Source organism: Macrosteles quadrilineatus, unplaced genomic scaffold (genome assembly GCF_028750875.1).
Source record: "Macrosteles quadrilineatus isolate MER2022 unplaced genomic scaffold, UCM_ALF_1.0 Scaffold_4__1_contigs__length_99947679, whole genome shotgun sequence".
Lineage (NCBI taxonomy): Eukaryota > Metazoa > Arthropoda > Insecta > Hemiptera > Cicadellidae > Macrosteles > Macrosteles quadrilineatus.
The window spans coordinates 83,716,655-83,733,342 of NW_026542597.1; the positions used below are offsets into that span (position 1 = coordinate 83,716,655).

Below are 16,688 nucleotides of genomic sequence, written 5' to 3' on the forward strand. Positions count from 1 at the left end.
ACACTGATTTCCAATTCAAGTTATGCTTGTGTACTGCAATTTACGGAGAAATTGAGTAATTGTATTACATTTTGGCTCGTGACATGGCAGTTTTGGAATGTTTCTCATAACAAATAACTAGGCCTATAAAGAATACTTTATTGTTAAGTTTTACCTGTTTTACTAAGTGAATTTATCGAATTAAATTAGTGACTTTATAGTGCGCACTTTTGAGGTTAGGTGCACTGGCGGTACCACGTCTCGTGACGCCAGGAAGAAGTTGTCGCTCCAAGCAAAACAGTCTACCATCCCGCGACTGCCGCTCGGCGACAGTCGCTGCGCGACCGTCGCACCTGTCGCTCCATGCAAAACGTACCTTTAACCAGAAAACAAAATGTTTTAGACCAATTACACATTACTTCATAAATATGATTTAACTAACCTTTCTTTCTTAGGTTTGGATTCTATAACGGTAAAGATTATCAAAATACTTGTTAAAAAATTAAACATTTATTTATAAAATAATTTTGTCTTAGATAATAACATATGTACAAATAAATTAAAATATTTACAGATCAGGTAACCAATCATGAAAAATTAACAGACATCTATTGATATCTCCAACCATATTCTTGCTCTCTTGGAGTGTGCCTCCGAAACAGGTTGGGTCCAAAACCGCCATTTCCAAATCCTGATCCAAATCCACCATTACCAAAGCCTGATCCGAATCCACCATTTCCAAAGCCTGATCCGAATCCACCATTTCCAAATCCTGAACCGAATCCACCATTCCCAAAGCCAGTTCCAAAAATCCCATTCCCAAATCCAAAGTTGTTTGTGCCGAATCCTCTTCCGTTTGACCCTGGTTGGAATCCAGCAGAGTCAAATCCACTACTTGAGCGTTCGTGAGAACTGCTGGATTGGTAAGATTGATGATGTTGATAACTGCTTCCCGTTCCATGGAACATTGGCCAACCTAACAACAAGATATATGGTGTAACAAGTATAATAAGTTATTATGGTGTAATAAGTTAATTTCACTAATGTAGTTATTATCAACATACCTATAAAACTATGTGAAATAAGAAGGAGGATATTAATAGGTGTGTCTTCTGTGTACTCCAGATGTCACTAGACAGTGTCTTTGACTATTGGATACTGATATGTTGTATTAATTATCAAAGATAGCGTTTATTATAAACCTTTGTTTTGAAAACAAAGAGTACTCATAGAATTGTGAGATGCGAGGATAGCGCTTACCTGAATAAGAAAAACTCCAAAATGCACAAGGATCACAAAACTTTAAAACTATGAATGTATACCTACTAATTTTTGTGAATATTATGAAGTTTTCTGTTTCTTCTGACAGAGTGAAATCTTTCCCATACAGGTAAACTTGTTATCCTCACAACAATTGTAAGTTAGACCCTTATTGCTATGGTACATCGTTATTATGGAATTTACTAGTGTTATGTTTTATGTTGATCAAGAAATATTTAAATGTATTGGAAATTATTAACTGGGTAGTGCACTAATCTTGTTATATTTTAAGTGTTTTCTTGCCTGAGAACGGGATCAGATTATTTTCCAGATCCCAAAACCTTGTAAAAGCTTTGTTTTTTAATTGTGTTTAAGAATGTCCACAAATAAACTTTAAACAAAGCATTAGTGTTTTAGTGTTACTAATAATGATTCTGTTTAACCTAGTCATTTAATCCAACTTGTTTGCACATGTCAAGTTCTTTTACATGACGAGGTACAACATCCCTTTTTTTGTGTACTGTACACTCTTGTTAATTCGAAATTGGTGGGATAAGCAAATAAATTTGAATTTTAAAGAGCTTTGAATTATCAAGAGTTTGATTTATTGGGAGAAAAAAAACCATTCAAATTACAGAGAGTTCATTTGTTTAATACTGTACAAATTTTGACTCGACTCCACCACTTTTTACAGCCGTGATCACTTCTTTTTTTCAGCAATCGAAAAGGATTTGTATTTATGCTTAGGTTCTATGATAGAACAACAAATTTAGATTTGGCCACAGTCCACACAACAAAAAACTTCAACAAAATGGAACTTAGCAAACTACAAAACTGACAAGTAATCTCGTCACCGCTTCTTTTCACACACGACGATTATACTTACTGGTTAAAATGCCGTTTGAAAACTATTGTTAAAATGCGAGGTTAGCCACTGCCGAGAGACTTTGTTTCGCTTTCCGCTTATTGTGCCAGTGTTATACTTCAATCTGGTATAATTCATTTTCAGATCCGACTATTTTATTGATGGTAGGGATTGTTACAAATTTATTGTAGTGTGGGGTTTAGGCTTGGATCTAAGGACATGCAATAGAAAAACGATAATGAATGTAGGTACTGTAAGCATTGTGAAAGGAACCTAACCTCAAAATTGTGCTAACTAAACAAAATGTCCAAAGCTACCATGGGAACAAGATGAATAGTTTCCTGTTATAACAGGAAGGGACCCCTGACTTTGAAATCGAAAGTTTCGATTTATTGAGTGTTTGAATTACCAAGAGTGGACTGTACTAATATCTTAGTCATAACAGCAATCTAGAGACCATCAACATGGAATTCATTAATTTTACCTGTGATGTTAGCAATGATCGAGTCCACCACTCTGCCTATTGGAGTGCTAATGTACGCACAACCAGCCAATATGCCAGCTAGATGGCCCAGGAACGATGCATTGGGTACGAGTAGATGGATGGCTACAAGTTCGGCCCAAGCCGCGTATTTGCTCGGAACTGGGATACCCATTATGTAGGCTGTACCCGGGCCCGTCTCAGCTGTAGTGATTACCTTCAGGGCAAACAGAACGCCTGCAAAGAGTAGACAAATTTGAGACAAAATATTTGCTAGTTAGCAGTGCTCTGCTACAAAAAAAAAAAAAATATATATATATTCCTAAAAAGTATTTTGGGAAAATACATTTTTTCAAACTTAAAACATAGGAATATACCCCTACTACAGCAAACCTGCAGACTTAAGTGAATTTCCATTTACATCATTGGATTTTTACTAAAATACTAGCAGCAAAACCTAGTGTTGCCCAGGTCAACATAAAATTCACAATAATGGTAATAAAATGTTTTTTAATTGAGTAATACAGTATCTTGAACTTAACTGATTCAGTAGATAAATGAATGATTATTCTTGATAGAAAATCTGTGTGTGCGGACCTAAGATAAACAGTATGAGAATCGGTTGAGTAGAAAAGCCAAATGAACTTGGAAAAGAAAAACTAAATTGAACTCGCCTAAGAAATGTACAGGGACAAAGTTGCTTTTGTGCATAGCTCGAAATATATGTCAGATAAATGAATGACGATGCTTGATGGCAAATTTGTGAGTGCATAGCTTTAATTCAAAACAAAATTATCAAAATCGATCAGGTAGGAGAGCCAAACAGACTGGGAAAATAAACCTCATTTTTTAAAATATAATAGATTATTTTATCACTCTGTACCGAAAGCCATTTTTGATAACAGGTTATATCAATGATAGTTGAAACAGGCATACCTAAACTTGTTTTTGGATGTGTCTAACATTCCTGATGATTTCACTAAAAAAGCTTCAAAGATATTTAACTTCAACATCTTCTACCAGAGAAATCACGGGGAAGAGGAATACAGAAAGTTTACAGACCGGTACAAAATGTGTACCGGTAACTAGGTAAATAAATTAAGTGACTAAGTATGTAGTAATGAACTGCATTGACTAAGTAATAAAAACTGCACAGTACCGTACAACAAAACCTTGTATTTTAATTTTTAAGCTGTTATGTAGGTTTGCTATGAAACATTTTCTTTGATTTTGGTATTTAAAAAGTTTCATTGAGAAAAATAATAGTTTTAATATTACTGAGGTCTGATTTTCTGTAGTTGTGCATTTTTCCGTTTTTATCAGAAGTTTTGTTCATTACTCATACAAAAAGTGATTTTCCAGCACTTGGCTCCATTTTTATAAGGTAGTGAAATTGAGGTACAGTTTTAGTAACGTAATGAATTGTACTATTTAACTTAATAATTTCAAATGTATTCCCTATTTAAATAACATTAGTTTTAACTATTGCTTAGGTTTGCTGCTATGTTGAAGGTAATATAGTGGGTGTTTTTAATTAAATGACAGAGATCAGCCAATAGTAGGGCAGGTTAAAAACTACCCACAAGACATGGGATTGAATACCTATTACATGAGTAATATCAGGCCTACATCAATTTTTCGATAAATAACTCAAAACTATAGCCTAGAGGGGGGCAGCCACTTTATCGCTGCCCTTGATTGGCATTGTAAAACATTAGTTAACTAAAATAACGTTTAACTAACTTAACTTAACTTAAATCTTTCTCCATTTGACCATCCTATCCTTGGATACAGATATATTTTATATCCTTGAATACTGTGCAGTTCCTAAAAAACATAGATACCAGTGCCTACAGTAGCCTACTAACCTGAGAAGCCAATTGCGCAGGATTTCATCATTGAATAGTCCTCCAAAAATTCACTCCCAAATTTAGCAAGGGCAATATAAAAAGAATTAGTGAGCAATATCAAAAATGCCAATAGCAGAGCAAAGTTTGAGCTCCCATAGCGGTTTTCCAGTGTGCGGCCTTTTATTAAGAAAGACACCATGTTGTAATACAAATGCATATCATCTGCGTGTTCAAATGTGGAGAATATGAACCTTTTGTAGTCTTTGTGATTGAGAATTGCATCAGCACTAATACAGACATCGTACTTGCTCCAAGGTACGTTTATGACTCCAAGATAGAGAAGGACCTGCAATATGATGGAATAGATTACATTTCTTTAACTGTTGTTTGAGTTGAGCCTCCGAATCACTGATCAATACGTGTAGGCCTACTGGTGAAAATACCTGCTGTCAAGTGATCCTTGTGACCTTGAAAGGCGACCGGTTTCGATCCTCACGGGATCATCTTCAGGCGGACGTCGTCATCGTCTTTTCGCTTTTGCAAACACGTAGTTAATAATAATAATAATAATATATCTTTATTGTCGTTTGGTAATATAAACATTACAATAGACAAGGTCAACATGTTTTGTTACATATGTTATATAAAATATTAAATATTCAGAACAGAAAATGTTAAAATAAAGTTAAAAGAATCTTAAAAGGATAAAGCATCAGTAATAATAAAAACTTTGAAATTAACAGGGAAAAGACCATAACACGAACAAAGAATCATCAAGACTGCTTGGCCTCACATTTAAGCGTTGAAAAATCTACATTCTGCAAAAACTCCTCAACTGAATAAAAAGCACGACTTGTAAGCCAATCTGATAATTTTGACCTATACAAATGAATACTTTCCTGATTTCTAAAATATATTGGAAGTTTATTAAATAGTTTTATTTGCAAATATTTATAACTTTTGATAAATTTTGATAGCCTGGCTTGAGGAATATATAAATCTTTTGATTGTCTGGTGATATACCCATGGATTGAGTTGCAAGGAACAAATTTATTCAGATTCTCTTTAACGGAAACTAAATTGTAAAAAATGAAAATATTAGAGAGTGTCATGATTTTATTTTCAGCAAAAAATGCTTTGCAACTAACCCTATCCGGAATTTTAAACATAATTCTGAGAGCCTTAGTTTTTTACAAAACATTGAGATTTACAGTCTTATTAAAATTTATGTTCTTAATGGTTTTTAAAAGTTTTATTTACTTACAAGGCCGTCAAAATAAAATCTTTAAAAACTATTAAGAACATAAATTTTAATAAGACTGTAAATCTCAATGTTTTTTTAAAAAACTACGTGTTTGCAAAAACGAAAAGACGATGACGACGTCCGCCTGAAGATGATCCCGTGAGGATCGAAACCGGTCGCCTTTCAAGGTCACAAGGATCACTTGACAGCAGGTAATTTCACCAGTACACAAACTGTTTTTGTTTGATAATTAGAATCGTAGTAGGCCTACAAAATTCAGAGTGAGGAGAGGTAGCTTTGATTAGGTAGCTTAAGCATGGAAATGGGTTGACTAGGCCTATTTCCTTCAATAGTTAAAAAAAACTTACATTTACTGCCTGGTGCCTGGTAACTAAACAGTTTAAATTAGTTAGGCCACACTCTCATTAACCCTCCAAGTGTCCATAGTAATGGTCTTAATGTCCGCCCATTTATTGCGCGATCGCAGGGTTTTATTAAAATGTATCTTAGAAACTTAAAAACACTCTAAAGTAGGCTATACTGTTTTATATATCATTTTGTTTGGAAAACTATGGGCTTTAATGTAATATACAATGCAAAACATTACAAAAAAATTTTCAACAATTTTGTGGGGTTAACATTTCTCAAAAATTATAAAATAAATGAAAAAAATGTATGTTTGCGCTCAACAAATTTATAATAATTTTAGGTCTACAAATATTTCAAAATAGCCACTTTTTTCTAAATTTTATGAGGATTCCAAAAATATAATAGGTAATATAAGGGAAGTAGGTTTGCAAATAAATAAGTTATGGGTGAAAAACAGATTTCGTACATTTAGCGTCAGCTAAGAATGCATAGCCTAACCATAGCTAGGAATCTGGCAGATCATTTACATCAATATCACTACATACTTCTTCAGGAGCATCAACCAGCCCTTCAAAATCACTTAAATCTTCTTATAATGCACCACGTATATCACTACTTTTTATTTTTAACACTAAAACAATGATAAACGTAATAAAACACATCAGTCATCGGTGCGAGGTTAACCAAGTTGTTTACAAATACGCACGTCATCTGTCTGCTACAATATTTTCGGAACTAAAATGAAAAGCGTCTAGAAACAGACATCAGGAGAAAGCTTAGAATCTGCCAAAAACAACGATACCAATCTCGATCCAGTTCAATCTGATTCAGTCAGTCCCAGAGCCTTCGCCGTAAACTATGTTTGTGTGTCGCTTAAACGACGCATAACACGGCGGGTGTGTTGTGCGTCGATTACGCGACCCTTAACACTCGGAGAGTAACGAGTAAGTTATGAGCATATTACATCAGCCCCTCTGAATATTACATCACAATATTATTTAAGGGAAAATTATGTTACATGGTTAAAAGCTGCGTGTTAGCTGAATGTATTCGAGAATTCGTGCTAGGTAATTTATGCAGTTTGTAGTTATGCCTACCATTCAGATTATTTCTCTTTAACTTCCAAGTCCCAAGAGGCTACACTGATTTTACAATCTGAAATCTTCCGTAAACGTGGTTATAACTTTTTAACTAATAATATGTGCTAAGACAATTTTAAAATTATATATACTTACTTGTCCAAGAATGCTAAATAATGTAACCCTAGGTATAGTTCCAAATCCAATATTAAACATTTCTGACATTAGTAGGATTACTCCTAATTCGAGTCCAGGTTGCCTTCTCCTGTTTTGAGCCATTGTCTTGTTGGACTTTTTCAATTCATAAACAAACAATTTTAATTATATTTCCTTTTAGCCTTGAATAACCAAATTCACAATACCAATCAACCTTCACCTACCTAACTAACCTGAACAGTGAACACAACTGTCAACACCAGAAACGACTAGAAACAAACAGGGCAGACGACATTCGACCTTAGAAGAAAAACTGTACATTGAAAAATACGATTGGGCTGGGTACTACAGATAGACCAAGAGAAAAGCCACGCACGATGCCAATCATTTCCAGCAGTGGCAGTGATTAGCCATTGTTTGGTCATTGAGTATAGATAATGGCTTTTTCTTTTTTTTCCTCTTCGTTTTGTAAAGAATTGCTGTTTGTTGTGATTGATTTGACTCATCATTTTCTTAGTTTGCAAGAAACCCCATACTTCCTCGTGTTGTTTTTTATTATAGATAAAACATACTCCCCTGTTATTAACTTAAGGAGAATTCATTTTAAAGATAATTTCTCAAATAGAGTCATAAGAAATCGTACGTAGCTTTATATCCCTCGAATTGGAGGGCTATATCCCTAGAATTGAGGAAATAATCCTCTAAACCATCTCATGTGAGAGAGTCCTCCTGCTCCAGAAGATGGTTTTGAGGATTTTATGACAGGAGCTGAGTAAAGGCAACACTGCAAACCTTTATTTCTAGAGGTTGGCATCCTGACAGTCTATGGAAACTACATATTGAGCTCCCTCCTCCCTCTACGTAAATGAGAATTTAGCTGATTTTAAAATAAGAGGGCAGCTTCACGGTCACAATTTAAGAAACAACAACCTGATCTCTATTCCCAGATGCCGTGTTTGTAAAGTGAAGGGCAGTTTCCTACTACTGGTTTGTTAGATGTTTCTGCTTTTGTACCATTATTTATTTGCATGATGTGTAAGTTTAGGTATCCTAAAACCTTGTACACTAATTGCTTACTATTATTATATTAGTTGACTGAACTTGACGTGTGCCTCTTCCAGCATTTATTTATATAATTTGACTGTGTCTCATGCATTTATATAATGTCTATAGACGAATAAATATAATTTCATTTCATTTCATTTATACGGTACTGCCTGAGATCAGACTGCCTGGAGCCGAAACTGTTCAAAAAGAAGCTATAAGTCGTGATGTTGCCAACCACGTGCTATAAGTCGTGATGTTGTCGTGATGTTGTTGGAGCGTTTATTCCTGCTTGGACGATTATTTTGATGCACAGTTAATTAACTAATAATTATATGTTTAAGCATTTTATTTTATTTTGTAAGTTTTATGATATTTGTATCATTACTGACTCGACCTATCCAGAAATGGTCAACGGTCAAGATTCCATTCGGTAATTATGGAATTCCAAATAGTACTACCAAGGGCCCATATTTGATAATAAAGTACAAACTAATATTATTAGTAAATTAGCTGATCGCCCAATGCAAATCTAATGGAAATTACAGGTTACAAGTTGTAACTTGTAGTTTATTATGAAATGGGCCCCAAATAGTAAAAACCATAGATAAAACATACTCCCATAAAACATACCTGTATGAAATGAAATGATATTTATTTCCCAACTGAAATGAAATGAAATAATATTTATTTCCCAACTGGAAAATAAAATTCGTGGTATTTTACGTAATAAATTACACAATCCTTGACTTAAAAATAATTTACAAAAATAGTAAGAACAGAATAGCATGTATGAACAAATACATGTAAATAGTTCTATACAGATCCATCTTTTCTGAAAATAGCATACTGTTTCCTGCTTGCATGAATGGTAGTGGTACTACTGATTAATCTGAAGCGTAACATAACCTTTAAGTTTCCGGTCTTCTCGGGAAAGGGACGTTTCTAAAACGTGAGAGTTTTTAGAAGACTAAATTTGACTAAAATGAAGGCCAAAGGAGAGGTAACTAATATTCACTTATATTTGGTTTTTTAAAGCAATATACGTAAAATACTTTAAATCTATTCATAAACATGCAATTTTATTCTGTACTGTATTTCTGAGGTAGGCAAGGCCTAATTGTGATCCCGATCTTTATTGGTTGGCGTATTTTGAAGTTTACTTTCTTCATACTTCTTCCCTTCATCTTTGGCCAGTGATACTGGATAGATGGCGTCAATAATACTTTTAAAACTCATATTTAGGACTGTAAAAACAAATATTTAAAACTGTACATTACACATTTTGGGTCATATGTTTGGCCGCAGGTCTTTGCAGAGCTAGGCCTTAGATATTTTGGGTCTCTGCTTGATTGTGCGCACTACTTATTGCTGATTTTACCCACCTAGCTTACTCCCCAGGTAGCCTACATGACGTTGATACTGTCGTGTCCGTTAAAGTGTCGGGTACAGTTTTTTAACTGGGCTATGCTAATTATTGATTGAAACTATCGAATTGAAAATATTGATTAATAATCGATATTTTTAAATATATCTATTATAAAATTTAACTATCATAACCTAACCTAACCAACCAAACTTGCTGACGGTGAAAAAATCGAATGAAAGTTTACTAATCGAATCGATAGTTTCAATCGATATTAGCATAGCGTGGCATAGCCCAGTTAAGAAACTGTACCCAAAGTGTCCTCTATTTGTTGGAATCATCAGTAATATGTAACTTATCGCGGACGTGTATTCCGCACAATGGCCAGCAATAGATTTTTTAAGGCACGCGCATTACTTATTGTCGATTACCCCTCCTTACTCCCCAGGCAAGGCGTGTGAAAGAAGGTGTGTGCATAGTGACGTCAGTGCGAGCAAAACGTGATTTTTTTACCAAATCACATGATTTCTTGTAATTTCTCAAAGACTTTCGAATGACAATCATTACGAACAAGCATTGAATAAGTTATATAACACTATTTTGTTTTATATATCGTGTATAGCGTTGTATTCAACATTGAATATACTGTACCTATATTAGTGTTATACAATATGGCAGTAGTCTAGAACATTTGATAGTTCTGTCAAAGGGTGAAATTCCCCGATTATACCACCTATCTGTTGTTTTTTTTTGTCATATCCGAACATTTAATCGGATATGCTACACGTTTCAAATTTGGACTGTCCGAACGAAAAAATCTCACTCATACCCTACCTATAAGCTACTTGACACAATTATATCAACACCAAAACCTCGTAATAAAGACTGACAAAATGTGATGTAAGCTGGTATTTAATGCCAGAGCAGAAATGCCTCTGCAATTATTAACATTGTGCAGACAGCTCGTCCTACTTGGCATCGGTTTGCGGGCAAACAAATGGCCTACTGTGTGTTTTTCATTTGTAGGTTATGTATGACATTCACCAAGTGAAATGTAATAGTCTACTCGACCACACATTTTGCATATCGGCTCTACTTACTGTATCTATTTATTAGGAATATTATTCTTTATTTTACGGTTACTCATCACTAAATAATACATAATTACCTAGGCCTACTAAATTATTTAGTCATGAATAACCATCAAACAAAGAATAATAATATTATAATTACATCACAACTAAGACATAAGTTACCGGAATGAATTTGTTAGGAATATTTAATTTATAAAAAGGCTGATTTGATTATTTTATGAATGCTTAATAAATTATAGGCTACTGACCATTGTTCTTAATAGCCTATTCTTAATAGGCTACCTTTGTGGTGTTGAGAGCTATGCATGTTTTCGTATTGTTCGTAACGTTTTCATTGAGACTGATCATGTTTTTCAGCTGAAAGAATTTGAAGTGATCGGAAGGAAGCTTCCCAATGAGAAGGAGAAGAACACTCCTCTTTACAAAATGAGGATATTTGCTCCGGATTATATTGTCGCCAAGTCAAGATTTTGGTATTTCCTGCGTCAGCTGAAAAAGTTCAAGAAGAGCACAGGAGAAATCGTATCGTTGAAACAGGTTTGTTATATATATATATTATATATATATTTGATTAGCAAATCTTTTAATAGACCCTAATTTTAACCCTTCCCGAAAGTTGAACTTAGGAATCTGAAGGTCACAAGCGTACGACGCATATATGACGTTAAAACATGTTAGGCCATTAATCCATAGGCCTATTATTGTTGTGATAACTGTTGTTATCTTTTGTGGTTGATTTCTGAGTGATGGGTAGGCTTGACTGATCTCGTTACATCTGTTGTTTACAAAACCTGCCGCTGATTCATCCCTTATGATATTTTTCCGCTCAGTCTGTTTATGTGTTCTTAAGTCAAGTAAATCTAGTAAGATAAGATCAGTGGAATATTCAGTGTTACGTGTTGTTTATTAAAAATGCCGTTTAGATTGAATGATCCAAATCTATATTTTATGGTATTACAATTAGATCAGTTTGTTTCCTCTTTTGGTAAAGTAATAATAAAAACGTCATATTGTTCTTACAGTATCGTGATTTTTTAAATTTCACTTCTGTATCCAATAGTCAATGATTTCCCTATCAACAATAATTTGGGTTTGAGAGGTTAGGACTAACCTTTTTAACAGTTCATTAAAAATACAAGTTTTTTTTTTTCTAAATAAAATTGACAAGCATTGGGCGTATATATATGGATCAATGCATTCCTTAGTGAGCGTTGAACGTACACCACTACAATAAAAATTATTTTTTTTAAAAGGGTGACTATAATCAACTGAAAACATCAGATTTTGAAAAGCTTCACCCTGTAGCCGCCGCTCGCGCATGGTTAAACAGTTGGTAGGCCTTTACTTTTTTTTTCAGAATAAAGATGGATAGTTTATGTCTTGATATTGATCACTGCATATTATTTTCAGATCCCTGAAAAGTCACCCATCAAGATCAAGAACTTTGGTATCTGGCTGAGGTACGACTCACGATCAGGCACACACAACATGTACCGTGAGTACCGAGACCTGAGTGTCAGCGGAGCTGTGACTCAGTGCTACAGAGACATGGGCGCTCGCCACCGTGCTCGTGCTCACTCCATCCAGGTAATGACACACTGTAGTGGGGGGGGGGGGGGGGAGCAATTCTGAGAACTTTAATAGCAATTTTACAAATGTATTTCTAAACTTTCTTAGTGTAAGATCTCTAAGCAGTTTGATGAATGTACTCTTTAGTTTTGAACATCTTCCCAGTGTTCAAATATTGGTTTCAGTGACTTAATTGTTAAAATGGCAACTGGCAAGTTCATAGTTTGAGAAAAGGAGTGAGCATTACTACTGTTGAAGGGTATCAAGTCAATCAGGAAATCCAGAAATTTTACATTAGTATTGATGACAGAGAAAAAGTGTATATAAATTTTGTCCAATTGAAAATGTTCATTTTAAAAATTAGGTCAGTACAGTTGCTTCTAGATTTTGTCAAGGAAAGTAAGAAAATCACATTCATTGCAGAATGTGGTCAAGATTTTGCTGTACTGTAATAGGAAAAATACCCAATTCAAAATAAAAATTAATTTTTTTTTATTTTTGAAGCAGTTAAACTGCATTTTTGACTGATCTGAAAATTAATTGCTGCAATCCAAACTGTGTCCAGCTCTGATTATTTTAGATTAGCAGCTCTGTGTTCTTGGATTTGTTTATTTGTGTCCTAAAGTTTTTAACTTGCTGATATCTAAAAGTTTTGTTTTGTTTCAGATCATCAAGGTGGAAGTCGTAAAAGCTGCTAATTGCCGTCGTCCTCTTGTTAAGCAATTCCACGATTCCAAGATTCGTTTCCCTCTCCCCAAGAGGATCCAGGGAACCAAGTCCATGCCCAAGTTCTCCGTGAGGAAGCCACGTACCTTCTTCCAGTAGGCGGATATTTCGGTGGCATCATTTGTTTTACTTATTAAACCTTTGTAAAATATTCTTTGTTTTGTTTTCCTGTGTTTTATTTCTCAAGTTGAGATTTGTTGTAGGTTGAGATAATAGCGAGTAATTTGATGTGTAAATTTATTTTGAATGTTAAAAAGATTTTATTTTTTATTTTGTTTTCTTGTGTCTATGCAAGCCATGCACTACAATTATCAGTTTAAATTAATTAACAATCTACTATTATTGTGGACAATGTTAACGATGATTAAAAGGGCCTATGCCATCGATGAACTTCATTCTGCTACATAAGATACATGCTGCTCCGCAATGTTGCAAAAAATATCACGTCATCATATAATTAGATTTTTGATTGAGTAATACAGTATTTTGAACTTAACTGATTCAAATGATCAATAGGTCAAATAATAGCCTTTTATAATTTACTGATTATTTTGAGTCAAAAACCTAAAATATACTGGAGCTATTGATTTTTAATCATAGAAAACCCTTATAATAAATAACTTTAATGTTGTTTGTTCACCTTGTGTTTGCTTGAAACTCGTCCGATTTGAACAACTAATAGCTCAAATAAAAGCCGGTATTTCACTGAAGGTTCTTAGACCAAAATATATTGGGTTATATAATTATAACTGGTAAAATACATCTTAAATTGAAGTAAGAATTAAAAAATAAAGCAAATTTATGTTTTTAGGTCGAGTAATTGGCCTACAGTAGATAAATAAAGGGTGATTTTTTTATCGGTGCGGTTTTTAAAACTAAATGAAAAACAACCTGCATTGACATAAAAATGCATTTGTCTGAACTACAGTGTCATGACATTAACCTTTTAAAAATGATTTCTGGCATATGGGCTCCATTCCGTTCGCGTAGAAAGCCCAATCAAGAAGTCCAATTTTCGAATACTCTTTCCAGCAGCTGTGGTTGAATTCCGCCAATAACTCGACGAATGTTAGCTTCCAAGTCATTTAAAGTTTGTGGCTTGTCAGCGTATACTTGAGACTTAACATATCCCCACAGAAAGAAGTCTGTTGGCGTGATATCACACGACCGTGGGGGCCAGTTGACACAACCTCTAAATGAGATGATACGTTCACCAAATGTTTCTGCCAAGAGGCCAATTGTGTCGTTTGCCGTGTGGCACGTCGCGCCATCTTGTTGGAACCAGACATTTTCTAAATCCACTTCAAGTTCGTTTAGCTGAGGAACGAAAAATTCCCGTAACATTGCCCGATAGCGTTGAAACTTTAAATGACTTAGAAGCTAACATTCGTCGAGTTATTGGCGGAATTCAACCACAGCTGCTGGAAAGAGTATTCGAAAATTGGACTTCTCTATTGGGCTTTCTACGCGAACGGAATGGAGCCCATATGCAAGAAATCATTTTCAAACGTTACTGTCATGACACTGTAGTTCAAATAAATGAATTTTTATGTCAATGCAGGTTGTTTTTCATTTTTTTGTTTAGTTTTAAAAACCGCACCAATAAAAAAATCACCCTATATATGCTGATGCTAAGTGTTAAATCTGTGCGTGCATACCTTCAATTTGATACCTCAATCATGAAAATCGGTCAGGTAGAAGAGCCAAACTAACTCGAAAAAGAAAAACCAAATTTAACTCTCATAAGAAATATGTGGGGAGCAAATTTCATAAATGAATACCAACATTTTTATCTTTTTAGGATTTTTTGAGAAGATAGCAGGCTTACCTGAATGGGAAAGAGTCCAAACTGGCACTGGAAACACAAAACTTTACAACTATATACACAAATGTCATAAATTTGTGTATATAGTAGTAAAGTTTTGTGTTTCCTGTGCCAGTTTGGACTGTTTCCCATTCCGGTAAGCCTGCTATCCTCTCAAAAAATCCTAAAAACCTAGGCCCTTGTGCTCTATGCTACACCCTTAACCTCAAAATTTTTATCTTTTTAATATGACCATTTCTGGAGTCGGGTGAAGGTATGATCAACCTTTTCGATGGTACAAATTTCGATAACTCGTACGATTTTCTGAGTGGGACTGTAAAATAAATGCCGATGCTTGATGTGAAATCTGTTTGTGCATAACTTCAATTTTCTTTTAATTTATGCAACTGGTTTGAAGAAGCTCCGGTAGGGTGTTAAAAAGCCTTATGGGCATTGTGAGGATAGCTCTTCAGGATGCGTGCGAGACAGCATCGCCGAGTGCCATATTGGTGGTAAATCTCTCTCTTGTCAAACAGATGAACATAAACTTTCAGTAGTGTAAGGATTTTCAACACATACTGGCTTTGTGAAAATGCCCAGGTCTTTAAAAAAGGGCGTGCAATGTTCTGTATGATCGACTGACATTAGTGACATTATTATTCTTACAGTTTTCTTCTGTAAGAGCAAGATGTCCTCCACTGTTGACGAGTGGTCCTAAAATACCAAGCCGTAGTTAAGATGACTGTGGAATAGAACATGGTAGATAGTTACCAAGTACTTCCTTGGTATGACGTGCCGAAGTTTCTGTATGAGGCATATTACCCTGGATAGCCATACACATACCCTATCAATGTCAATGTGCAGTTACTTTAAGTCACTTCCTCTAGTTACCAAGGTTGTGTCAGTGAAAAGGAGAATGGAACCATTTAGCCACAAATCATTTACCACCACACTGAAAAGGAGGGGACCAAGCACCGAACCTTGCGGCACTCCGTGTGAGATGTCTAATGCAGGAGGAGGCCCTATTTATTGCCCACAACTTGCCTACGATTTTCCAGATAGCAGTACAAGGACTTCAGCACAGTTCCACCTACACCATACTTTGCGAGTTTGCCTACAAAAGTAGCTCATGGGACAGAACATCGAAAGCCTTGCTGAGATCACAGAGTTTTAGGAGGATTGACTCGTTGTGTTCAAAAGCATCTGTAATCGTCTCTACAAGACTCATGAGTGCTGTAGTTGTAGATCTCCCGCCTCTGAATCCATGCTGGGCACTCGAGAGAAGGTTGTTACTCTCAAGGTAGGCCATGAGTTGATTATTCATGACTATCTCCAGCACCTTGGAGAACATGGAGTATGGAGATCATTGTTACCACTGTCTGAGGCAATGAGAATTCTTTTAGAAGTTATGAGTAGTGATTTTAGTAATTAAAACACTGTCGTAGGTAAAGTAGTGTACGTAACTCAATAGTCTTAACAACACTCATAGAAGTTTTTAAGGCACTCGAGAAGGCTTGTACCTTAAAGTTTCTACTCCTGTCATTCACACTATTTAACGGAATCGTTACGTAAACTACTATTAAAGGGCATACACTGATAAAACCCCTAATTTTGAGCTCTTTGTTACAGAGAGATATTTTTTAATTGAGTTTGTGTGCTCCTGCTGTTCTAAGACTAAAACCATTACTTGTCCGTCAGCTGTCTATTGTTGTATCATGGTAATTTATAACATATGTTACTCAAACAGAACATGTAAATGGTATAAATGTTTGATACATTGTTGACAAAAAATTAAAAGCTGTT

The 16,688-nt window shown here is 35.0% G+C and overlaps 2 protein-coding genes across 2 annotated transcripts; one reads left to right on the top strand and one right to left on the bottom strand.

Annotated features, from left to right (window-relative positions):
• Nucleotides 1–469: 469 nt before the first annotated feature.
• On the bottom strand, nt 470–7,532 carry LOC128992332 (rhomboid-related protein 4-like). Its single transcript, XM_054415864.1, has 4 exons — nt 7,283–7,532; nt 4,454–4,781; nt 2,589–2,822; nt 470–955 (listed from the first exon to the last, which is right to left on the bottom strand). Exons 1-4 carry the CDS (start codon nt 7,403–7,405, stop codon nt 588–590), a joined length of 1,053 nt encoding a protein of 350 aa, XP_054271839.1. The 5' UTR covers nt 7,406–7,532; the 3' UTR covers nt 470–587.
• A 1,686-nt stretch (nt 7,533–9,218) lies between these two features.
• Nucleotides 9,219–13,232, top strand: LOC128992171 (60S ribosomal protein L18a-like). Its single transcript, XM_054415617.1, has 4 exons — nt 9,219–9,329; nt 11,144–11,323; nt 12,197–12,373; nt 13,022–13,232. Exons 1-4 carry the CDS (start codon nt 9,312–9,314, stop codon nt 13,178–13,180), a joined length of 534 nt encoding a protein of 177 aa, XP_054271592.1. The 5' UTR covers nt 9,219–9,311; the 3' UTR covers nt 13,181–13,232.
• The last annotated feature ends 3,456 nt before the right edge of the window (nt 13,233–16,688 follow it).